The sequence below is a fragment of the Phaenicophaeus curvirostris genome, chromosome 28, assembly GCF_032191515.1.
Source record: "Phaenicophaeus curvirostris isolate KB17595 chromosome 28, BPBGC_Pcur_1.0, whole genome shotgun sequence".
Lineage (NCBI taxonomy): Eukaryota > Metazoa > Chordata > Aves > Cuculiformes > Cuculidae > Phaenicophaeus > Phaenicophaeus curvirostris.
In genome coordinates, this window is record NC_091419.1 from 5,773,277 (window position 1) to 5,797,544 (window position 24,268).

Genomic DNA, 24,268 nt, shown 5'->3' on the forward strand with positions numbered 1-24,268 from the left:
GAGGGGCTGAGGGACATGGGTTAGTGATTGATGGGAATGGTTGGACTCCATGATCCTGGGGGTCTCTTCCAACCTGGTGATTCTGTGACTCTATGATCCTGTGCCACGCTGACTCGCACCAGGCTGCGCCGAGCCGAACCGAGCCAGCTCGGTGCTCGGGGACGCCCCGTGGCCGCTGGGCGGCGCCCCAGGAGCACCGGGAGGAGCCGGGGAGGAGGTTGGGGGTGGAGGGGGGGAGGCAGGACCGGGAGAACCGGGAGGAGCTGGGGAGGAGGTTGCGGGGTGGGGGGGGGGGGCTGGACCGGGAGAACCGGGAGGAGCGCGCAGCGGGATGGACGAACCGAGCATCCTCCGGCGCCGGGGCCTCCAGGTGAGCACGGGGAGGGGGGGGGACAGGGGGGGAGGGGGGTGCTACGAGTGAGGGTCTGCGAGGAGTGGGTGCTCGAAGCGCGAGGTGGGCGCTGCAAGCGTGGGGGGGTGAGGGGTGGATGCTCCAAGTGAGAGTCTGGTGGGTGAGGGTGAGTGAGGGTCTGGGGTGGGTGCTCTGAGTGAGTGTCTGCAAGGGGTGGATGCTCTGGGTGAGGGGTGGATGCTCCAGGTGTGGGTGTGTGAGAGGTGGATGCTCTGAGTGAGAGCTGGGGGTGCTCCAAGTGAGGGTCTGCAAGGGGTGGATGCTCTGGATGAGGGGTGGGTGCTCCCAGTGAGGGTCTGGTGGGTGAGGGTGAGTGAGGGTCTGAGTGAGGGTCTGGGGTGGGTGCTCTGAGTGAGGGGTGGGTGCTCTGAGTGAGGGTCTGGATGAGGGGTGGGTGCTCCAAGTGTGGGTGTGTGAGAGGTGGATGCTCTGGGTGAGAGCTGGGGGTGCTCTGAGTGAGGGTCTGCAAGGGGTGGGTGCTCTGAGTAAGAGGTGGGTGCTCTGGGTGATGGGTCTGCAAGGGGTTGATGCTCTGGGTGAGGGGTGGAAGCTCTGGATGAGGGGTGGATGCTCTGGGTGAGAGGTGGATGCTCCAAGTGAGCATCTGTGAGGAGTGGGTGCTCTAAGTGTGGGTCTATGAAGGGTGGATCTGTGAGGGGTGGATGCTCTGGGTGAGAGGCAGATGCTCTGGGTGAGGGTCTGCAAGGGGTGGATGCTCTGGGTGTAGAGGTGGATGCTCTGGGTGGGGGTCTACAAGGGGTGGGTGCTCTAAATGTGGGTCTGTGAAGTGTGGGTCTGCGAGGATGGATGCTCTGGGTGAGAGGAGGATGCTCCAAGTGAGCATCTGTGAAGAGTGGGTGCTCTAAGTGTGGGTCTGTGAAGGGTGGGTGCTCTGGGTGAGAGGTGGGTGCTCTGGGTGAGGGGTGGATGGTGTGAGTGAGGGTCTGCAAGGCGTGGATGTTTTCTAAGTGTGAGGTGGGTGCTGTGGGTGAGAAGGCATTCTGGGTGTGCGCGTGTGTGTGCAAGAAGTGGGTGCTGTGAGTGGGAGTTGGGTGCTCCGGGTGGGTGCTGTGAGCACGAGGTGGGGGCTCCAGGCATGCGTGTGCGAGGTGGGGGCTGCGTGTGAGCAGCGTGGGACAGGAGCTGGGCACCGAGCGCTGACAGCAGGGCAGGGGATGAGCCCAGCAGCCCCTCCAGCTGAGCACACGATGGTTGGAGGATGGCACGGAGCTGCCTTCATCCGAGCTGGCAGCTCTGCGGGGCGGCTGCGCTCCGCTGCACACGCAACCCCAGAGCATCCCTGCGTGGGAGCTGCCTTCCCACGGATGCGGAGAGATGGAGCCCCGGCCGTGGGGCTCTTGGCTGTGGGTTTCGCTCCTGGCAGTGCCCGGGGAGAGCAGTCGCAGCCGAGTGCCCACGTCCCCGTGGCAGCAGGGGTGGCAGGGGCTCCCACCAGGGAGCTAAGCACAAAGTGACCAGCAGCGATGCCATCCCCAGTGCCACCATCCCCAGTGCCATCATCATCCCCAGTGCCATCATCGTCCCCAGTGCCATCGTCCCCAGTGCCATCGTCCTCAGCGCTGCCATCCCCAGTGCCATCGTCCCCAGTGCCACCATCCCCAGTGCCATCATCCCCAGTGCCATCGTCCCCAGTGCCACCATCCCCAGTGCCACCGTCCCCAATGCCATCGTCCCCAGTGCCATCGTCCCCAGTGCCTTTGTCCCCAGTGCCATCATCATCCCCAGTGCCATCGTCCCCAGTGCCACCATCATCCCCAGTGCCATCATCATCCCCAGTGCCATCATCATCCCCAGTGCCATCATCCCCAGTGCCATCATCCCCAGTGCCATCATCATCCCCAGTGCCACCATCCCCAGTGCCATCATCATCCCCAGTGCCATCATCCCCAGTGCCATCATCATCCCCAGTGCCATCATCCCAAGTGCCATCATCCCCAATGCCATCATCCCCAATGCCATCGTCCCCAGTGCCATCATCCCCAATGCCATCGTCCCCAGTGCCATCATCCCCAGTGCTGCCATCCCCAGTGCCATCATCCCCAGTGCCATCCCTGTAGGGATCAGCTGACGGTTAATCCTGGTTCCAGCAGGACCTGCAGATGGGAGGCTGGTGGCGCTGGGCGGCTGCGTCGGGCACCCTGTAGGTGCTGGCACCCGGTAGGCGCTGTCACTTGTGGGTCCCCAGGGCTCCTGGGGGATGCTGTGGCTGTCCCAGCACCACAGCGCAGCCCAAGATCCCCCAGCGGCGATGGGTGTTGGGTACCACGGGGCAGGGGGGCTGCGCCACGGGGCAAGAGCCAGCCTGGGGCGTGGGGGTGTGTGTCTCGTGTCCCTCTGTCCATCTGCACGTGGCTGAGCAGTAGAGCTCTCGCCATCACCCTTTGGTGCTTCGTTCTCTGCTCGAGGGCTGGTGGCACCGGCCTGCGGGTGGGAGAGGGTCCTGGCTGGGTGCTCCTGCTCCCCGCGCCCCTTCCCCAGCGCATCCCAGTGACACTGGGCATACTGGGGCGCCCACGCCACCCCGGGGCAGACGCACGGCCGTGGGCCGCGGGTCTGCGGGTCCCTGTGCACCCAGGCGTGATGTCACCCGTTGCCATGGCGATGCTGCTGCATCACTGCGTCGCAGCGCGCCCCGATCCAGGGATTTCTGCAGAGGCTGCGTGGGCAGCGGGATGGGGTGCGGGCAACCCCGGGGCGGGTGCGACGGGTGCCGCTGTGAGCTCCTCACACGGGTGGCAGCAGCTCCTGCCCGCGGGGAGATCCACGGCCGCGTCGGGGATGGGGCTGAGCTGCTTAGGGGTCCAGGGCTGGTGGGCACCGGTGATGGGTACAGGATCATTGTGGTGCTGGGATGTTGGCACCGGTGATGGGTACAGGATCATTGTGGTGCTGGGGCATTGGCACCAGTGATGGGTACAGGATCACTGTGGTGCTGGGACGTTGGCACCGGTGATGGGTGCAGGATCACTGTGGTGCTGGGACGTTGTCACCGGTGATGGGTACAGGATCATTGTGGTGCTGGGACGTTGGCACCGGTGATGGGTGCAGGATCACTGTGGTGCTGGGACGTTGTCACCGGTGATGGGTACAGGATCATTGTGGTGCTGGGACATTGGCACTGGTGATGGGTGCAGGATCACTGTGGTGCTGGGAAATTGTCACCGGTGATGGGTACAGGATCAGGACAGTGACAGGACATTGGCACCGGTGATGGGTACAGGATCATTGTGGTGCTGGGACATTGGCACCGTTGATGGATATGGGATCAGGGTGATGCTGGGGCATTGGCACCGGGGATGGGTACAGGATCAGGACAGTGACAAGACATCAGCACCAGTGATGGGTGCAGGATCAGGGTGGTGACAGGACATTGGCACCAACGGTGGGCACAGGATCGTTTTGGTGCTGGGGCATTGGCACCGGTGGTGGGTGCAGGATCAGGGTGATGGCAGGCAGGCGTGTGCTCCCACCCTGTGTGCCAGCGTCCCATGGTGTGCCAGGACACGTGCCAGCCCATCCATGCTGTTCCCCTTGCAGCGTGCCGGTGGGATCTGTGTGAGTCTCCGGGGTGTGCCCAATGGGTCCTGTGTGGCCACTGGCTCCTGCCCTCGCCACTACCTGTGGCACCGCCTGCGAGCAGTTTGCAAGAAATATTCCCAGCGGCTGGAAAAATAAACCTTATGAGGGCTACCAGCTGCTCCCCGGGGTCGGGGGGACAGGGTGGGGGACAGGGGACACCCCTCAGGGCCACGCTCCAGCCTGGCAGCCTCCAATCTCATGCCCACGCTCTTGGGTTTGGCCACAAGGCCACCAGCCCTGGGCACCTTGGGGGGAATTGTCCCCCGGCGCTGACCCTGGGTGGCAATTTGTCACTCTCAGGTAGCCACAGCGGAGCTGGGGGGTCCCCAAGTCACCCTGTGGGGACACCCCGGTGCTGAGGGCCGGCTGCAGGGTGGGAGGTGGGGGTCTCATGCGTCCCCCAACGCCTGTGGCCACGCTCTGACCCTGCTTCTTGCTTTTCTCTTTGCAGAAGGAGCTCAGCCTGCCGCGTCGAGGAAGAGCGTAAGTCCCCTGGGGTGTCACTGGGGTGTCACAGGAGGGACGTGCCTGGGGGGACGCGCATGGCACTTGGGATGGGCACCGATGGCTCGTGGTGCCCAGATCTGGGGTGGCATCACCATGTTCTCTGGTACTGGAGGGACTGGGACTGTACTGGGAGTGTACTGGGGGATACTGGGATGCGCTGGGGTCTGCTGCAGGTGTATTGGGGTGTTCTGGGGTGTTCTATGTGATACTAGGAGTGTACTGGGGGATACTGGCATGTGCTGCAGGTGTATTGGGGTGTTCTGGGGTGTTCTAAGCGATACTGGGATGTACTGGATTGTGGTCAGAGGCTGTTGGGTGCTCTGAGGGCCTGTGCCGTGCCGAACCGAGCCAAGCTGGGACAAGCTGAGCTGAGCTGAGCTGAGCCCAGTCAAGCTGATCTGTGTCAAGGTGAACCAAGCCGAGCTGAGCCGTGCTGAGCCCGTGCTGAGCCAGAGCTGTGCTGAGCCATGCTGAGCTGAGCCGTGCCGAGCTGTGCTGGGCCTGAACTGCACTGAGCTGAGCTGTACTGAGCCGTGCTGAGCTGCGCTGAGCCGTGAGACTGAAATGCACCGAACCGAGCTGTGCTGAGCCGTGCTGAGCAGAACTGAGCTGAGCCTAAGCTGTGCTGAGCAGAGCTGAGCCGTGCTGAGCCTGAGTTGCACTGAACTGTGCTGAGCTGAGCCGAGCCAAGCTGAGCTGTGCTGAGCCTGAGTTGCACTGAGCCGAGCCGAGCTGAGCTGAGCCGAACTGAGCTGAGCCGAGCTGAGCCGTGCTGGGCCTAAGCTGTGCTGAGCCTGAGCTGTGCTGAGCCATACTGAGCAGAGCCGAGATGAGCTGCGCTGAGCCTGAGCTGCACTGAGCCGAGCTGAGCCGAGCTGAGCCAAGCCGAGCTGAGCCAAGTTGAGCTGAGCCGTGCTGAGCTTAGCCATGCTGAGCTGTGCTGAGCCTGAGCTGCACTGAGCTGAGCTGAACCAAGCCGAGCTGAGCCGTGCTGAGCTGAGCCGAGTTGAGCCGAGCCGTGCTGAGCCTGAGTTGCACTAAGCCGTGCTGAGATGAGCCAAGCTGAGCCGTGCTGAGCAGAGCTGAGCCGTGCTGAGCCTGGGTTGCACTTAGACATGCTAAGCCGTACTGAGCCGAGCCCAGCCGAGCCGAGCTGAGCCGTGCTGAGCCTGAGCCGTGCTGAGCCTGAGCCTGAGCCGAGCCGCTCGGTGCCGCAGGGGCGGTCCCGGTCCCGGGCCGAGCGGGGTCCCCGGCGGGGGGAGCCGCCCAGCGCGGGGGCAGCGGGGGCGGCGGCGCCGGGAGCGGAGTGGGGAGGGCGGCGGCGGCGGCATGAAGTCGCGGCGGGACCGGCTGAAGATCCCCTCGCTGACCTTGGAGTGAGTCGGGGCTGCGGAGGGGAGCGGCCCCGGGGGAGGGAGGCGGCGGCTCGGAGCATCCCGATCCCCGAGCATCCCCATCCCCGAGCATCCCCATCCCCGAGCATCCCCATCCCGGAGCATCCCCATTCCCGAGCATCCCCATCCCCGAGCATCCCGATCCCCGAGCATCCCCGTTTCGCTGCATCCCTGTTCTGCTGCACCCCGGTCCTGGAACATCCCTATTCTGGAGCATCCCAACCCCGCTGCACCTTCATCCTGCTGCATCCCCGCCCTGGGGCATCCCCATCCTGCTGCATCCCTATCCCAACCCATCCCTGTCCCGCAGCATCCCCATCCTGCTGCACCCCCGTTCCAGAGCATCCCTTCCCCATTCCGTTCCTCATTATGCTGCACCCCCATTCTGGAGCATCCCCATCCCGCTGCACCCCTGTTCCAGAGCATCCCCATCCCACTGCACTCCCATTCCGGAGCATCCCTATCCCACTGCACCCCTGTTCCAGAGCATCCCCATACTGCTGCACCCCTGTTCCGGAGCATCCCCATCCCGCTGCACCCCCGTTCCAGAGCATCCCTATCCCAATCCATCCCTATCCCACTGCATCCGTGTCCTGGAGCATCCCAATCATCCCCATCCCACTGCATCCCCACAGGTCCCAGCCCTTCCTCCTTCATCCACACCCCCGGACCCCCCCCAATAACCCTCTCCGACAGCCCCAGACCACCTGGTGTCTTCCCCCACCCCCCCAACCTTAGACCCTACTGTCCCCTGGACCCCCCATCTCGCTCTGCCTTGCTCCCCTCTCCCTCTGACCTACTTGCCACCCCCCAACCCTGGTCCCCCAGCTCCAGCCCTTGTCCCCTCAGCTCTTGCCCCCGCCCCCGACTCCCCAACCCAGCCGGGGTGCCCCCTGGCACCCCCTGACGCCGCGCTGGGACGTCTTGCCTTGCAGTTTGTCTCCAAGCAGCCAGAGCCCGACGCTGCTGAGCCCCTGCAGCCCCTGCAGCCCTTGCAGCCCCCTACTAACCCTGCACCCCTGGAGGTAAGACCCCCCCGCACCCCTCCCCGGCACTGTGGCCACCAGCTCCGGTAAAGGGGAGCCAGGAGAAGTGGAGATGGGGGGCAGCGAGATGGGTGCCCCCCGCCTGGGCTGCCCTGGAGGGTATCCTGCCTTCTGCAGGGCTTGTGGGACGTGGCTGGGGTCCGTCCACAGCCCCCTGCACCCCAAAAGGTGCAAAAAATCCATCTCTGCTGCCAGCTGGTCCATTCTGGGAATGACCTCAAGCTTCACCAGGGGAGGTTCAGGCTGGACATTAGGAAAAAAATTTTTCATGGAAAGGGTGATTGGTCCCTGTCCGAGGCTGCCCAGGGAGGGGGTTGTGTCCCCTTCCCTGGAGGGGTTTAAGGGCCGGGTGGACGAGGTGCTGAGGGACATGGGTTAGTGATTGATGGGAATGGTTGGACTCGGTGATCCGATGGGTCTTTTCCAACCTGGTGATTCTATGGTTCTATGATTCTGGGGAGTGGCTGGAGCTCAGGCTCCGAGCATCCTCGTTTTGAGAGGGCATCGCCTCAAAATCAGACCAGGACGGGGCACTGCGGTGGGCGCAGGGTGGGAGTGGGGATGGCACCTTCATCCCACCCCACAAACCTCCCTCACTGCCTTTTCTCCTCCCCTGAGGTGGAAAAGGAGCGAGGAGGGGGGTGGATGCTCTCACCCACTTGCCCCAAACCCCTTGAGGTGCCCTAGTGGGCGTTGCGGTGAGTTTTTGGACTCTGAGGTGTGTGGCAGCTGCTCTCTGCCCTGGGGACAAGGTGCAGCGGGCGTGCTGGCACCCGGCACTCACCCCGGGGCCCCGCGCCGCACGGCACCCGCGGTGCCGCCTGCCTGGCACCCATGGGTGACACCGTCTGTCGGCTGGTGCCGGGCAGGAGGGAAGCGTCGCGGAGCTCGGCTGCTGCTCAGCAACGGGCAGAGCCGTTTCTCGTGGGTGGGCAGCGGCACGAGCCCTGGCAGGACACCGCTTGCCCACGGGGACGCGGAAAAACAAGCGTGGCCACGCGGTTGATCAGCCGAGGCCGCGGGGAGCGGGGTTTGGGGGGGATGCTCGAGGTTGAGGGTGAGGATGCGGCCCCCCTGGGTGCTCCGTGTGCTGGTGCTGGGCAGGAGGCGAGGAGAAGCCGTGGCGCTGCCAGGCTTCGTGTGCCCTTCGCTGAAGAGGAGGCTGAGGGGAGACCTCATCGCCCTCTCCAACTACCCGAAAGGAGGTTGTGGAGAGAGAGGAGGGAGCTGGGCTCTTCTCCCAAAGGAGAATCAGGCTTCGGGGCTGACTTATGGGGGGGATTTGAACCCCCATAATGCCCAAGCAGGGGATGCTGCGTCTCCATGGTAACCCTGGCCCCATTTCCATGGTAATATTGACCCCATTTGAGGGGGGAAGAAGGGGGGGCTGCCCCATCTCCATGGTAATCCTTACCCTTTTTTGGGGGGCTGCCCTGTTTCTGCAATAGCCTTGTCCCCCCATCCCTCCCCCGCCTTGAAGGGTGCTGCTCCCGTCTCCATGGCAACCTCGGCCCCTTTTGGGGGTGATACCCTGTCTCCATGGTAACCCTGACCCCATTTTGGGGTCCTCCCCCTGTCTCCATGGTAGCCCTGGCCCCATTTCGGGGTGCAGTCCCCTCTCTATGACAACCGCAGCCCCATTTTGGGGTGATACCCCACCTCCATGGTAAGCCCAGCTCAGTTATGGGGTGCTCCCCTGTTTCCATGGCAACTCAGACCCATTTTGGGGTGCTCCTCATCTCCATGGCAACCTCAGCCCCATTTCGGGTGCTCCCCTGTCTCCATGGCAGCCCTGGCCCCATTTTGGGGTGCTCCCTCATCTCTATAACATCTCTGGCCCTATTTCAGGGTGCTCTTCCATCTCCATGGCAAGCCCATCCCCATTTTGGGGTGCTCCCCATCTCCATGGCAACCTCAGCCCCATTTTGGGGTGCAGCCCCTCTTTATGACAACTCGAGACCCATTTTGGGGTGCTCCCCGTCTCCATGGCAACCCCATCCCCATTTTGGGGTGCTCCCCCATCTCTATGATAACCCGAGCCCCATTTTGGGGTGCAGCCCCATCTCTGTGACAAGCCCATCCCCATTTTGGGGTGCTCCCCCATCTCCATGGCAACCTCAGCCCCATTTGGGGGTGCTCCCCGTCTCTATGACAACCCGAGCCCCATTTGGGGGTGCTCCCCGTCTCCATGACAACCCGGGCCCCATTTGGGGGTGCTCCCCGTCTCCATGACAACCCGAGCCCCATTTGGGGGTGCTCCCCGTCTCTATGACAACCCGAGCCCCATTTGGGGGTGCTCCCCATCTCCATGGCAACCCGAGCCCCATTTGGGGGTGCTCCCCATCTCCATGGCAACCCGAGCCCCATTTGGGGGTGCTCCCCATCTCCATGGCAACCCGAGCCCCATTTGGGGGTGCTCCCCGTCTCCATGACAACCCGGGCCCCATTTGGGGGTGCTCCCCGTCTCCATGGCAACCCGGGCCCGGTTCGGGGCGCTGCCCCGTCTCCGCGGTGACGGGCGGGGAGGGGCGGGAGGCGGCGCGGAGCCCGGTGGCGGCGGCGGCGGCCCCGGCGGGAGCTGCCGGGCCCGGGGAGGTGGGGGAAGCACCCGCCATGTCGGACCCGAGCTGCTGGGGAGCCGCCCGGCCCGGGCACCGGGGGCAGCGAGCGGCCGGGGCCCTGCTGCAGCGCTCCAAGAGGTGCGGGGGGTGGCCGGGGGGGACCATCCCGGGAGGGGGGACACCGGGGAGAGGGTGGGGGGGGAGACAGGCGGGAGCATCCCGGGAGAGGCGGGGGGGGGGACCTGGGGGGGGGGGAGGACACCGGGGGGAGCATCCCGGGAGGGGAAGGGGGAACCGGGGGGAGCATCCCGTGAGAGGCGGGGGGGGGGAGGACCTGGGGGGTGTGGGGGACCGGCAGGAGCATCCCGGGAGGAGAAGGAGAACCGGGGGGAGCATCCTGGGAAGGGGGGGAACGGGGGGAGCATCCCGAGAGAGGGGGGAGCATCCCGGGAGGGGGAGGAGGAGGTATCGGTGGGGGGGAGGGGGCGCTAAGCGGGGAGCATCCCGGGATGGGAAGAGGGGGAAACCGGGGGGAGCATCCCGGGAGGTTGGGAAACCGGGGGGAGCATCCCAGGAGGGAGAGGAGGAGGTATCGGGGGGGGGAGGGGGCGCTAAGGGGGGAGCATCCCGGGATGGGAGGAGGGGGAAACCGGGGGGAGCATCCCAGGAAGGGGAGGAGGAGGTATGGGGGGGGCGGGGGGGGGTGGGGGAGCCACGGGGGAGCATCCCGGGATGGGAGTGAACCGGGGGAGCATCCCGGGAGGCAGGAGGGACATGGGCAGGAGCATCCCGGGACGGGGTAGCGGGGGGGAGGGCACCAGGAGGGGCATCCCGGGAGGGGGGGGCACCGGAGGCATCGGGGGAGAGGTGGCGAGGGGTGTCCCGGGAGAGGGGGGGCACCGGAGGGCACCGGGGAGGGGGTGTCCTACTGGGATGTATTCCACGCCCCTGCTGGAATGGTTCTGGGGGGCTGTGCGGCGGGGAGGCACTCTGGGATGTGTGTGGGGGGGTGTATTTGTATTTGGGGGGGGGCTGTGCACTGTGGGTGCCCTTTTTGGGGGGTATCAGTCACTGTGGGGGCGCATCCTCCCAGCCTCAAGGTTGCTGGGATGGAGTGGGCTGTGCAATGGGGGGGGGGCACCCCAGGTTGTGTTGTTTAGGGGGTGGGGTGTTTGTCAGCCCAGTACTGGGGGGGTGCAGAGTTTAGTGTCCTGGGGCATTAGGGGATGCAGGTTTTGGGGTGCTGTGTGCCATTTAGGGGGGGTGTGTGTGTGATCACAACATGGGGCAAAGTGGGGGGGAGGAGAAATGCCCCTGGGGGCCCCTGAGCCAGGGTGGGGGTCCCCAGGGTGCCCAGAGTGGTGGGAAGGGATCAGTCCTTTGCGGGGGGGGCAGAGGACAGTGGGGCTGGGGCAGAGGTGGGGGCTGCTGCATGAACAGGGGGGTCTGGGGGGGCTCCCCTGGCTCTCCTGCTGCAACGCTGGGCTTGGCAAGGGCTGGACCTGTCCCCAAGGCGGGGGACAGGCAGCGCTGGTGGCCCTGGCAGAGGTGCAGAAGGTTGATGTGCTGTAAACCCTCCCATGTATTTATATATAAAGGGCTTTGGAGCAGCGTGGGGGCTGAGATTCCCACTGGGAATGTTTTCTTGTATTCCCGTGCGCGGTTCCTTGGCAAACAAACCCATCCAGCCGCGCCAAAGCGCCTGCTTCGTCCGAGCGGCGGGACTTGTGGCATGTGAGGGTGGCCGAGGGCACCCTCGTTAACCCACCCCGTTAATAGGGAGAAGGGTCTGGTTGATATGGAGGAGAAAAGGCGTTGGGTGGGATTTTCCATCCTGGAGGGGCTGGGGGAGCTGTGTAATCGGAGCGATGATCTGGGCAGTCATCTCTCTCCAGTTGAGCGCAATGAGGCTCTAATTCTCCTGAAGGGCAAAGGAGAATTACTCCTTTAGTCCGTGTTCCTAGAATCCACGGCGAGAACAGGTCTGGCCTATTTTACAGCGGGCGGCGAGCATCTGATGTTATTTAGTGGGATTAAGAGGTCCGAGGGATCTTAATTTCCTGGGAGGGGGGGATGTGAGGTGGCCAACGCAGCACAGGACGGCTCACGGCTCCGTGCCTGTCAGGCTCGTCTCCTCCGTGGATGCTGCCCTCGCACACGGCAAGAAAACGTGCCGGGAGACGCAGCAGGTACCGTGTCCTACCCGCTACCGGGGAACTGCGGCACAGGGAGGCTCGGGGCTGCATCCCAAGGAGCGGGGCACTTTCTCGAGGCTGTTTTAATGCAGCGCCAAGCGATCGATAAGTGTGGCCGTGACTTGGTACCTGGCGATTCCCTGCGAGGAGTTGGGAGGTGCCAGGTGTGTTGCTTGGCGCTCTGGGGAGGGTTAATAAGAGGATGTTGGCTGGGGGGACAGGCTGAGAGGGTTGGGGTTGTTCAGCCTGGAGGAGAGAAGGCTCCAAGGAGACCTTAGAGCAGCTTCCAGTACCTGAAGGGGCTACAAGAAAGCTGTGGAGGGACTGTTCACAAAGGCTTGGAGTGATAAGATGAGAGGCAATGGGGATAAACTGGAGAGGGGCAGATTTAGACTGGACATAAAGAAGAATTTCTTCCCTATGAGGGTGGGGAGGCCCTGGAACAGGTTGCCCAGTTCCACGGTGGCTGCCCCATCCCTGGAGGTGTTCAAGGCCAGGTTGGATGGGGCTTGGAGCCCCTGATCCAGTGGGAGATGTCCCTGCCCAAGGCAGGGGGGTTGGAACCGGATGGTCTTTAAGGACCCTTCCAACCCAAACTATTCTATGATTCTGTGAACATCACGGAGAAACTTGAGATGCAGCTGCTCGGTTCGGCAGGTTTTGTGTTAAACACAAACTTATCCCTCTGGAAAGCGTTTTTTCCAGAACATGATGATCCATGGCACTTCCTGGAATCTCTCGGCACATGAGCCCCATGTGCCTCTTCGGGGGAGATGGAGGAGAAACGCGGTGACGGGGAGAAGGGAGCCGATAGTGCCGCCGCGTGCTGTTGGTCACGCAGCCCAGAGCGGAGCCGCCTGCTTGCCCTTTGAGACGGTGCCTGCTCCCTTATCAGCCCAGCCCTGCTCCCACCGCCCTGCACCCGCTTTACCCCACACCTCCGGCTTTCTGCCTGGGGTTCTCCCACCAGCAGTGCTGTCCTGGCCCCCTCATTCCCCTCTTTGGGTCCTAACAGGTGCCCAGCACCAGGTCGGCATCTGACACGATGCTCTACCACGCTGGGCGGTGTTAGGGGTCGGATCCTGTGGGAGAAGAGCAGGATGCTGCCGCCCCTCTGTGTGCTTCCCAGTCATGGTCCTGCCTGTGCCCTGGTGGGTTGGTGTGGCCCTCGGTTTTGCACGTCCTGACACAGGCTGGGTGGAGAATGGATTGGTAGCAGCCCTCAAGAGAATGACTTGGGGTGCTAGAGGATGAGAAGCTCAACGTGAGCTGGCAACGAGTGCTCGCAGCCCAGAAACCAACCGTGTCCCGGGCTGCGTCCAGAGCAGTGGGACCAGCAGGGTGAGGAACACCTCATGGATGAGGCCAGGCTGTGAGAGTTGGGGTTGTTCAGCCTGGAGAAGAAAAGGCTCTAGGGAGACCTTAGAGCAGCTTCCATGTAGGGAAAGGGGCTCCAGGAAAGCTAGGGAGGGGCTCTTGATCAGGGAGTGCAGGGACAGGACAAGGAGAAATGGTTTTCAGCTGAAAGAGGGGAGATTAAGATGAGATCTTAGGAAGAAATGTTTTGCTGTGAGGTTGCCCAGAGCAGGGGTGGCTGCCCCATCCCTGGAGGGGTTCAAGGCCAGGTTGGATGGGGCTTGGAGCCCCTGATCCAGTGGGAGGTGTCCCTGCCCATGGCAGGAGTGGGACTGGATGGGCTTTGAGATCCTTTCTGACTTAAACCATTCCACGATTCTGTGATTGACCCCTTGCCACCTAATGCTGCTCACTCAGATCCCGGCGGAGCTGTGTGCCGATTACAGACACCGGTGCTCGCTGCACAGCTGGATCCTGCCCTTCCCACAGCTCCAAGGAGGCACCATCCCAGCCGTCCCGTGCCAAGTGCCAGTGCGGTGGGAGGTGCTGGTTCCTCCTTGCAGGCAGCCTTGGGTGACACACTGTTGTGCTACAGGGTCACACCGGCTGTCACACTCTTTCCACATCCTTTGAAATAAGTGCTGGATGGCAACAGCAGCGCCGTGGCAGCCCCAGCACGAGCAGCTGAGGGGATGCTGACGGCGATTTTCCACTCCATTTTTGGTGCCAAATGTGTAATTGGGTGATGGAAGCAGAGTGGGCAGCAGCCTTGGCTCCTGCCTTCAGGGCTCAGCGACTCAGCTCTGCCCCAAGGCTTGTTTCTAGCCTGAGGTTTCCGTGCCACGAAGGATGGGAACCAGCTGGAGATGATGCATCAGGCGGAGGGGGGTTAACGTGGCGCAAGATGGTTGCGAGGCCGCGGGTGGAGCGCGCGGAAACAGGAAACGTCGGTCTCCCTCTGTGTCACCGTGACTGGAACTTGCTCTGTTAAAGGTTTGTTTTCGCTTCCAAAATGAAACCTCCCGAGCTGGGAGCGAGCAGTAGCGAGAACCTCGTCCCTGGGACGTCCCCCACCTCGCCAGACAGAGGTGCACATGCACCCCAGTCCTCATGACGTGAGCAAAGAAGCAAGGCTGGTTGCTTTCTGCAGCCTTCCTTGGCTAATAAACCTCTGTTTGCGCCGCTCTGGTTGGCAGAGCAGCTTTGCTTGCAGTGCCATCCGGCAGCGGCAAGAAGCTGTGGTTTGCTCTTGCTCCTCCTGGGTGGGTGCCAGGCTGTGGGTTTGCAGCTGTGGGTGCTGCAGTTGGCGTTGGGGCTCTCTTTAAGCAAGAAAAGCAGACAGAGAGGCCGGGCAGGGGTGAATGGTAAAGTGGGGGAGGTTTCTGCCTCCCTAATGGCATCGCAGCTCAGGCTTTGAGCCCTCCAAAGCCGCTGCAGCTCTGGGTGAGCTCGGGGCAGTCGGTGGGTGCATGTCCCACAGGGCCCCCAGGATCCCTTCATCCTGGGTGCAGCTGGCAGAGGAGAGTTTGGGGGGTTCCAAACAACTTCCCTGCTCACCAGCTTGGCCGAGAAGTTCAGTCTCAAGCAGAAGAGTTGAGACTCCTGGTTTTAGGAGGGGAGGATTAGGAGAAGCCTTGCAGGGAGATGCCAGAGGGAGGTGAGGAGGTGACTGGCATCGCGTGCAGATGTGTGGAGTTCTGACCATGCATCACCGGTGCTGGCCATGCAGCAGTGCCTCATGCATCCATCCAGAGGGGCAGCATGGTGTGAAACGCTGTTCTTCACACCCCAGATACCACATTGGCCCTTTGCTTCGGGGTTTGGGTTCTGGAGAGCATCCCTTCACCCTGGCTTCATTCTCTTGATCTTGCGAGTGTATCTGGCTATGGTATGATATGAAACGCTGTCCTTTAATTGATGACATCCGTGCAGGTTCCTGTTCCCAGCCTGGCAAGGAAATTCAGCGTTGCCTGTGCAGAATTTGCAGCGTGAGGAAGTGCAGAGGAAGGGGAAGGTTGTCCTCATGCTGGCACGCCAGCTAGCACGGCTTCTGCTCTGTCCTGTGGATGTTTGCAGCTCCCTCTCAGCAGGGTGAAAGAGAACTTCACTGAGCCCTTTTTTATTCCAAATGGGGTTGAGATGGGTGCGTGCAGCATCCTTGTAGGCACAATGAGCTTTTCCAGGCTGTGCTGTGCTTTCCAGGCAGCCTTGAGCTTAGGGCTTGAAGAAGGGCTGAAGGGAAAGGAGAAATGAAACGTAAGAGCAATTGAAATCTTGTGAGCTGTGAGGTGGGAATGGAGCTGGTGATGTGGAGACGCGGCGCTTGTGTTCGTGTCCTTCCAGTTGTTTCAGAGGAGCTCTGCAGCACCGGGATGGGGGTGTCAGGGTGTTTGGGGGGGAACCATCGGCGTAGAACCCACCCATGGTGCTGCTCTTTGCCCTGGCACTGGTGCACACGGGTTCCTCCTGCCGCCTGCTCGAGCGTGGCCGAGCCGGACCCCTGCCAGGGCATCGTGCCGGTGCCAGGCGCGGGCAGGCACAGCCGGGCACAGCAGAGAGTCTGGGGATGCTGCAGACCTGGCAGAGGCAGCGGGGTTCTCCGTGGGGCTGGGAGCAGCCGGGCAGCAGTGTTTAGTGACACAGGGTTTGGGGACCAACAGGGGGACCACCAAATTTAAGGAGCTGTAACGGACTGAGGACATTTGTCCATGCGATGAAGCAGGTCGGGTTGCAGCCTGAAGCCACTTGGCATTTCCATCGCTTCCTCCTTTTACATCCCTTTTTCTGTTCCTGCCCTCGGCTTCTTGCCCTGGGGGCTGCCTGCCACTGTCCTTCCCAGCAAGCAAAACCAGAAGTGGGACCTTGATGAGACAGTTTGACTTCAAAAATAACTCGGTCAGCTCATCTCTGGCAGCACTGAACCAGGGACGGATCATCCCTGTGGCAGATCCGGAATCGATGGGGTGACAGCAGCCGTGTCTCCTGGCATAGGGCGTCGCGTCCCAGCGGCCCCGTATGTGCCTGAGCCCACCCAGTGCTGCCCAGCCTTTGCTTCCCCAAATTAACACCTTTATTCTCTTCCCCAGTTGCCGAAGCAGCAATAGGAAGAGCTTAGTGGTGGGCACCCCGTCTCCAACGCTCTCGCGGCCTCTCTCCCCGCTCTCCGTGCCGACAGGTAAAGGATGGACCCGGGAGGGGCTGAGCATCTCCCAAACCACCCGAATCTTTTGGAGGGTGATCCCACTGTGTTAGCAGCAGCAGGCTGGTTCCTGCCCACGGGTGCCTTTTCCAGGAGGGAATCGCTTGGGAAACAATCTACCCCTCACCCCCTTTTCCCTGGGCATTGTGCCAGGGCAGGTATCGGGGTGACTTTTCTCCTTCTGTGCCTGCAGCCGGGAGCAGCCCCTTGGACAGCCCCCGCAACTTCTCCGCCAGCACCTCCATCAACTTCCCCTTTGCCCGCAGGTGAGTTCCCAGACCAGCAATGTTCAGTTTTAATTATAATTCCCTGACTGGAACTGTTCTGTTCACCTCAATTGATTTGTTTTGACTTGTTTTGCTCTTTTTCTCCCCAATTTTTGCCCTGGTGGTGTTTGTTCTGCTGTGATCGGTGCCTCGCAGCCATGCTCCTCGGACTGACAGGCGAGTACCCCGCACGGGCTGGGGTTGCATTCAGGGAATCCGTCTGTTCGTGCATCCCTAGGCAGGGGATTTTGCTCTAAGACTGGTCTCCCTCAGCTCTGGGAGCATAAATGTCCTTGTTCCCATCACATCGTCCCCAGCCATGAGCTCAGTTCCGCTCCGAGCGCTCCCAAAGGTTGCTCAGTGCATTCCGGGGACGGAATCCTCCCCAGCCCTCGTTGCTCCTGATGCAGATGCCAAAATCCTGTTTAACTAATTAACTAATTTCACACATGGGGCTGGACGGCTCATTTTAACCAATTGATCGTCACATGGAAAACAGCTAGAGGCTTGCGGATGGCTTTCACGCTCCTAACAGATTGAAAAGCCAAACTGTGAGGCTGGGGGTTTGCAAACCCGCCGGCAGTGATGGCACAGGGTGACACCAGTGCCGGATCCGGCACCCTGCCAGCTCCAGCCGTCCTTGGCCCCGCACAGGAAACAGCGCCGGGAGGTGAAGGGCTTCGTCTTGACCTGGATGTTGCCCTATCCATTTAGAAAAGTCTCCAAGAGGAAGCATTCGCCTCCGTATGAGCCGTTGCCTTCCTGTTTATAAGCGGGCTCTGCTCCGCGGCGCCTGTCGTCTCAGGATGAGCCTTTAGAAACCCTGATTTCTCATCGAATGAAGTCCCAGAAGGCTCAATTTCGCTCTAATTAAAAATGACGTTCTCGCAGAGTTGAGTTTTTTCCCATTTGAAGTGGATTCACCACCCAGCCGAGCCCTAGCACTGCCTCTTCGCAGAGACCCTGCTCGCTGTCCCGTGATCATCAGCATTCCAAAACCATTTGTGTCACCTACAGACCCCTCTTAATTCACCCAATTTCAGTCTGTTCTGAAAAGAGGCTTCAAGGCTTTGTTATTCAAACAAAACCTGCGTCCTCTTCCTCCTCCTTGTTGGTCTGACGTTACTTATTTGCATTTAGATGTTTTTTTCCCTTGTATGTGATCAGCACGTTTGCACTCACAGGACTGATGGCAGAAGGTGGTCACTGGCTTCGCTACCCTCCTCTGGCTATGGGACCAACACCCCCAGCTCCACTGTCTCGGTAAGGTTTGCTTTCTCATGGCAGGAGGCAAGAAGAAGCCAAACCCCCTTGATTTTTAGTGAAATGCCTCCTGAGCCCCACGGCGTCAGTTCTCAGGCAGCCCCTCTGTTCCTGGAGGGCCACATGCTGTAGCTGCATCGTGCTTTCCAAATAGGCTTTTAAGAAACTCCAAAGCTTACAGCATCCCTAGGCATTACTGCATCATATCCCTGGGTGTTACGGCATCCTTAAGGGTTAAAGCATCCCATCCCTGGGTGTTACAGCATCCTTAGGGGTTAAAGCATCCCATCCCTGGGGGTTACAGCATCCCTGGAGGTTACAGCATCCCTTCCCTGGGCGTTACGGCATCCCTGTGTGTCACAGGTCAAGCGCGCATGGGGCACATCCCAACCATGCACAGGAATGGCCAGGCAGGAGCCACCCAGGATGCTGCGGATACAAGGGATGGGGGGTCAGCGGAGCCAGGCTGAGTGGGGGGTTTGGGGTGGGAGTGGGCAGCACAGACCTCCCCAGGCTGGCCTTGCCATCCATATTTTGTGTTACTGACTGCAGAGCGTGTTCCCCATCAGTGTTTCCACCTTCCTAAGAGGTTCTGAGGAATCTTTTCCTCATGGGCTTGCTGGGAAGCTTGGGTCCATCTCCTGTGTCTCTCTCTCTTTCCAGTCATCTTCGTCCTCCCAGGAGCGCCTGCACCAGCTGCCGTACCAACCCACTCCTGACGAGCTCCACTTCCTTTCTAAGCATTTCCGCAGTACGGAGAGCGTCACGGATGAGGAGGGGCGGCACTCGCCCTGCCTGCGCCCACGATCCAGGAGCCTCAGGTACGGCACCCGCTGTGGGGAGCACCCACGGCGCTGCTGGACGATGCACTGGGTGCCAGCACATCTTCTGCCCTCTCGTGAACTGTTCCTGGCATATCCTGGTCCTGCTGAGTCCGCCCCAAGGTGTTGACCCCGTGGGGGTTTTCTTCTTGCGAAGTAGTGGAGAAGCTATGGCTTGAGGTTGTAGATGCCCCATCCCTGGAATATTCAAGGTCAGGTTGGACAGGGCTGTGAGCAACCTGATCAAGTTGAAGCTGTCCCTGCTTATTGTAGGGAGATGGACTTAGATGACCTTTAAAGGTCCCTTCCACCCCAAACTATTCCACGAGTCTATGATTCTATGATCCTAAGCTCTATGATTTTGAGCATCAGGGTCTGGTTCTCGGCATCTTCTCAGCTGCTGGGATGTGGCATTGCTCTCCTGGTAGCCGACAACACCTGAGAGTGAATTTTCCTGGGGCTGAAGCCTGATAAAGTGGGATTTGTTCCAAAATGGTTGGTTTGCACCTTCTTGCTCAATTATCTCAAAGGTTTTGGTGGAGAGGAGGGCAACTCTGAGCAGAAGCCCAAGCGCCGGCCATCCTTGCAGGGCACAGCTGGGAGAGGCTGTTGCCCTGACTTGCCATTAGAAGGTTAAAAATCCCATTTCTGGGCTTGGGTCGGGAAACATCACCTGTGATCACAGGGGCTGAGAGTCAGCCTGGCCTTTACGTCTTCAAAAAGCAGGCAGATGGGCGTTGGTGAGCTCCAGAGAGGAAAATCTGGGCAGAACATCAAGCCGATACCCATAATGTCACGCGGGATGACCTTATGGACCTTCCAAGCCCTGTGATGCCACTCCCAAGACCACGTCCCATGCAAGGAGCCGGTCATCTTTCCGCTTGTCCGGCACTAGGACCTTGTGATTTTTGCAGGGATGTTTTCATTAAATCCTCTTTTCCTTGTGGAAAAGCTCCCGACACTCTTGGCACCAGAGGCAAAGCCGCAGCCCTGCACGTTGCTGGCTGAAACTTCATTAAAATCACACTAATTGTCTGACAGGGTTTTGCGGGTGGCAAGACTTTCACCAAGGAGGTGCCAGATCTGTGGTCGGCACGGCAAAGGCTGAGCTGGGGCTGGGCTGGCGGCGAGCGCCTCAGCTCTGGTTTTAATCACTACGTTTATTAGATAGTGGTTAATGAGTTGCTGGTTGCTCCTGTGCCGTGCTCTGCATAACGGGATCACCAGGCAGGGGCCTGGGAGAGGCAGCGTTGGGTGAGGAGAAGAGACAAGCCTTGTTTAATGAAGGTCCCTGCGTCCACCACGGCGTTTGGGTGAGGTTTTTTTTTTGCTGATGAGTTGCAGAAAGGGCAGCGCTGGTGAGAAACTGTGGAATCCAAAGGAAGGAAAGGATGAGTGTCTTGAGTCTGGAGACCTGGGTTTGTGGAAGGTTAACCTTCCCTGGACACGAGGTCCTAGGGACCTCCAGATCCGTGCATTGTGGGGCGGATGGTTCTGGAAATGCTGGCCAAAGGGCAGTGACTCCACTCAGATGAGCTTCAGCTGCTTGGGGTTGGGAATGAGGAGGAAGGAACAAATTGCTCGCCCGGGGTGGTAGCTATTTACATAGATATAAATGACGTGGACCTCATAATGCAACCGATTTCCTCCCTCTGCAGCCCTGGACGGACGGGTGGAACGTTTGATAACGAGGTGGTGATGATGAACCATGTCTACAAGGAGCGGTTCCCGAAGGTAAATGCCAGGACTGGGGAGGATGAGCATGTTAGTCCCTCCATGGCATCCTGACAGTATCTTCTCCAAAACAACCTCTTCGTCATGCTGGAATGTGGAATGCATGGGTAGATACTGGGGAGGGGCGTTGAGGACACGGAGACGTGGTAATGAACTAGTGACACAGAGTCCTGCGGGTCTGCATCATCACACATGCAGGCAATGGGCTCTGGAGACTTTGGTGAAGCTTATCCATCCTGCTGGAAACTGCTCCCAGGTTGGGCCGTGATGTGCACATGGATATTGGAGCTGCAGGAGGTGGCAGCATGAGATCCTGGCTGCCCAAACCCAATGCATGGGATGGGGACGCATGTTCCTTGGCATCACCGAGGATTCTGCCTTGCAGGCCACAGCCCAAATGGAAGAGCGTCTGCAGGACACCATCACAAACTTCTGTCCGAGCAGCACTCTGCCCCTGGCCGATGGGGTGCTGGGCTTCATCCACCACCAGATCATTGAGCTGGCCCGCGACTGCCTGGCGAAGTCTCAGGGAGCTCTCATCACCTCCCGCTACTTCATGGAGCTGCAGGAGAAACTGGAGAAGATGCTCCGAGATGTGAGTACGGGGCAGTTCCCTGCCTGGTCTCATCTCACGAGGGCACTGGTAGACACCTGGTCTCTGTCTCCTTTCTGGCAGGCTCAGGAGCGTTCGGAGAGTGAGGAGGTGAAGTTCATTGACCAATTAGTGAGAAAGCTGCTGATCATCATCTCCCGTCCTGCTCGCCTTCTGGAGTGCCTGGTAAGACATGGCAGCTCCTGATGTGTCTTGTCTTTCATGGTTTGCACCTGCTCATGGATGCGGAACAAGAAAAACAAGGCATCTTATCACCACCTTGCCTGGTCTACCATGGGAACTGCTGTTCCTCACCACCTGGCCAGGCTGCAGCAAGGAGCTAAGACCATTCCTACATTAAAGCCTTTTCTTGGAGAGGAGAAGCTGGGTTTTCCTCACAGAGCAGGGGTCTGTGAACTTGTTGGCGAGCTTCCGCATCCATTTTGGGGATTTGTTATTTTTTGTGGTGAATTTCTAAAGTGCCTGCCTTTGTGTTATGGTTCCTGGAGCTGAAAGATGGAGCTCGTGGAGCTTTATTTTTTCTCATCGATTCTTTACACTGGAAACAGTGCGGGAACGACGGTAGAAACAGGAAACTCTTAACTTTCTCCAGGATCTGTCCTCAATTACAGGTGTCACCCTCAAGGCTTAGAGGAAAGGCTTGACTTTGCAAAGTCTTGCTCCTCAACTGTTCTGGATTCTCCCCATGCAGGAGTTTGACCCGGAGGAATTTTACCATCTCCTGGAAGCTGCAGAAGGCCACGCCAAAGTCGGCCAGGGAATAAAGACTGATATTCCCCGATACATCATCAGCCAACTGGGGCTGGTCAAGGACCCACTGGAGGGTAGGGAAGCACTTGGGTTGGTGGCCCTGAGGTCTGCAGTGTGATGTGGACTCCCAGTTTGGCTCCTGACGAGCACTGGGAGGTGGCAGGGGGACCAGCAAGGCTGAGCTGTTGTCATTGGGTTGTCACAGCGGGACCAGGACAGTGTCCAGATCTCCTGGCCAGTTCCACCTCCTCATTATTGCTTCCAACACGTTCAGAAAAGCAGATTAAGCTCAAGAACTCTTAATCCATAGGAAGCCATGGCCTTGGGGGGGTAACCATAATCCCCAAAGAGCACAGGAATGACTATGGAAAAAAGAATTATATAAATGTTTAACCTCGTGTTGAACCTCTTAACGCCATGACCTGAATTTCTCCATGCAATGGCTTGAGCAGAGTGTGTGGCTAAATCCCCCAGGAGCTCTGAGGTTGGAGGGAGAGTGGTTAATGAAGGGTAATTCTGGGTGAGGGTTGAGCTTGGAGAAGGTGATAACCATCCCTGTCTTCTCCAGAAATGGTCCAGCTGGATCACTTTGACAGCGGGAACACCATCACGCCAGAGAACGATGATGCCTGTGAGGTGAGTGCAGTCCTACCTGTGTGTCCCACCTCCAGCTTTGTCCTGCCTCACTCTTTACCGAAGCTCCTTGCAGCAGCTCCTCTGCTGTCTTAGGCCAGGAGACATTTATTTGGGTTGTCCCCAAGGGTGACTGCTGTGTTCAGGTGCAATATCTCATAGTCCTTCCCCTGTCTTCTTGTGTGGACAGATCTCAGAACGGGCTCTTGACATGCAGAGCATCTTGGTCTGGTTTGGGGTCTGTGGCTGGAGAGGGCTCAGGGAGGGATGTCCTCTGACAGCGAGAAGCACTGGGAGGTGATACATGATGGGGCTTAGTGAATTCCTGCCTGCACTCAGCACAGGAGCAGGGGGAAACATTAAAAACCTTTTCTATCTTCAGAGCCAGTCTTCGGCCACTGTTCCTCGGAGGAAACCCTGCGAGGGGGACTTTGAGACCATCAAGCTGATCAGCAACGGGGCTTATGGGTGAGTTGGGAGGTTCCTAATGCTTGTCTCCATCTGTAAGCACCTCCAAAGTCCTCCCTGTCTTAGCCACACAGTGCTGCATGGTCAGTCTTGGAGCCTGGAGGACTTGTTTTGAGGTCCAACCATTTTGCTCTCTCCTAGGGCTGTGTACCTGGTGAGGCACAGGGAGACACGGCAGCGCTTCGCCTTGAAGAAAATCAACAAGCAGAACCTGATCTTGAGGAACCAGATCCAGCAGGTGTTTGTGGAGAGGGACATCCTCACCTTTGCAGAGAACCCCTTCGTGGTCAGCATGTTCTGCTCCTTTGAGACGAAGCGACACCTCTGCATGGTGATGGAGTACGTGGAAGGTGAGAGCAGGGGTTGAGGCTGGAAGGAGGGAGGAAATATCAGTTTCTGAGCATCAAGGGCACCACTTGGACATCTCCAAGGAGCACAGGGAAGCATGAGGAGATGCTCTGGTAATCCTGAGTCTCACCTTGGTGAAGGTGGTGGCCACGCTTACCTAGGAGAGCGTTTGTGCCCCATGCCCAGGGGTCAGTGCTGCTCTGAGGAGGAATGGGAGAGTCTGGCTGGGAGCCTGCTTGGCCAGAGAAGCAGTGCAGCCCACCCAGGGACCTCTCTGCCTTCTGTGAGCCCCCATGCTCAGGAGGACCTGTGTCCCCACAGGAGGGGATTGCGCCACTTTGCTGAAGAACATGGGCCCGCTGCCGGTCGACATGGCCAAGATGTACTTCGCCGAGACTGTTCTCGCACTGGAATATCTCCACAATTATGGCATCGTCCACCGAGACCTCAAACCCGACAAGTGAGGACGTGGGTCAGATCTGAGCAAGGACGAGGTTGGATTTGGATGGGAAAGGGAGAGGGACTGATCTAAGCCAAGAGGACAAGGCAGAAGGAGGTTGTGGGTTTTGGTGCCCAGAGACCTAGTTCTGTGCTGTTGCGTGAGACTAGAAGTCTTGGGGTCCTGCTCATGTCTCCACAGAAGCTAACAGCATCGTTGTGGGGTGTGTGTCTTCTCTTGCAGTTTGCTCATTACTTCCATGGGCCACATAAAGCTGACGGACTTCGGTCTGTCAAAGATCGGCTTGATGAACATGACCACAAACCTCTACGAGGGGCACATGGAGAAGGACACTCGGGAGTTTATGGATAAGCAGGTACGACATCCTGTTTCACTTGGCGAATCTGCCGTCACTGGGGACCGGGATGGCCTCAGGACTTGATGCAAAGGTCATCGCAGAGGGTTCAGCTGCTGCTTCCCACGCAGGTGTGTGGCACTCCAGAGTACATCGCCCCAGAAGTCATCCTCATACAGGGCTATGGGAAGCCCGTTGACTGGTGGGCCATGGGCATCATCCTCTATGAGTTCCTGGTGGGCTGTGTCCCCTTCTTCGGAGACACCCCTGAAGAGCTCTTTGGGCAGGTCATCAGTGGTGAGTGTCAG

General features: G+C 59.8%; 1 protein-coding gene across 7 annotated transcripts in view; it reads left to right on the forward strand.

Annotated features, from left to right (window-relative positions):
• The first annotated feature begins 324 nt into the window (after positions 1 to 324).
• The window catches only part of MAST3 (microtubule associated serine/threonine kinase 3), a 31,028-nt gene continuing 7,084 nt past the window's right edge, over positions 325 to 24,268 (forward strand). The window contains exons 1-19 of one of the 7 annotated variants that reach the window (XM_069877978.1): positions 1,791 to 1,974; positions 2,006 to 2,590; positions 4,464 to 4,495; positions 6,849 to 6,938; positions 16,158 to 16,246; positions 16,464 to 16,536; positions 16,693 to 16,713; positions 17,721 to 17,799; positions 18,463 to 18,620; positions 20,279 to 20,354; positions 20,740 to 20,949; positions 21,031 to 21,132; positions 21,659 to 21,791; positions 22,286 to 22,353; positions 22,733 to 22,818; positions 22,960 to 23,168; positions 23,488 to 23,626; positions 23,849 to 23,981; positions 24,092 to 24,257. In XM_069877978.1, the coding sequence (XP_069734079.1) occupies positions 1,897 to 1,974; positions 2,006 to 2,590; positions 4,464 to 4,495; positions 6,849 to 6,938; positions 16,158 to 16,246; positions 16,464 to 16,536; positions 16,693 to 16,713; positions 17,721 to 17,799; positions 18,463 to 18,620; positions 20,279 to 20,354; positions 20,740 to 20,949; positions 21,031 to 21,132; positions 21,659 to 21,791; positions 22,286 to 22,353; positions 22,733 to 22,818; positions 22,960 to 23,168; positions 23,488 to 23,626; positions 23,849 to 23,981; positions 24,092 to 24,257 (2,527 nt within the window). In that variant the 5' untranslated portion in view covers positions 1,791 to 1,896. Of the gene's footprint in view, positions 371 to 1,790; positions 1,975 to 2,005; positions 2,591 to 4,463; positions 4,496 to 5,779; positions 5,896 to 6,848; positions 6,939 to 9,536; positions 9,659 to 16,157; positions 16,247 to 16,463; positions 16,537 to 16,692; positions 16,714 to 17,720; positions 17,800 to 18,462; positions 18,621 to 20,278; positions 20,355 to 20,739; positions 20,950 to 21,030; positions 21,133 to 21,658; positions 21,792 to 22,285; positions 22,354 to 22,732; positions 22,819 to 22,959; positions 23,169 to 23,487; positions 23,627 to 23,848; positions 23,982 to 24,091; positions 24,258 to 24,268 lie in introns of those variants that run through there. The other 6 variants (XM_069877979.1, XM_069877981.1, XM_069877980.1 and 3 more) reach the window with 6 other exon arrangements.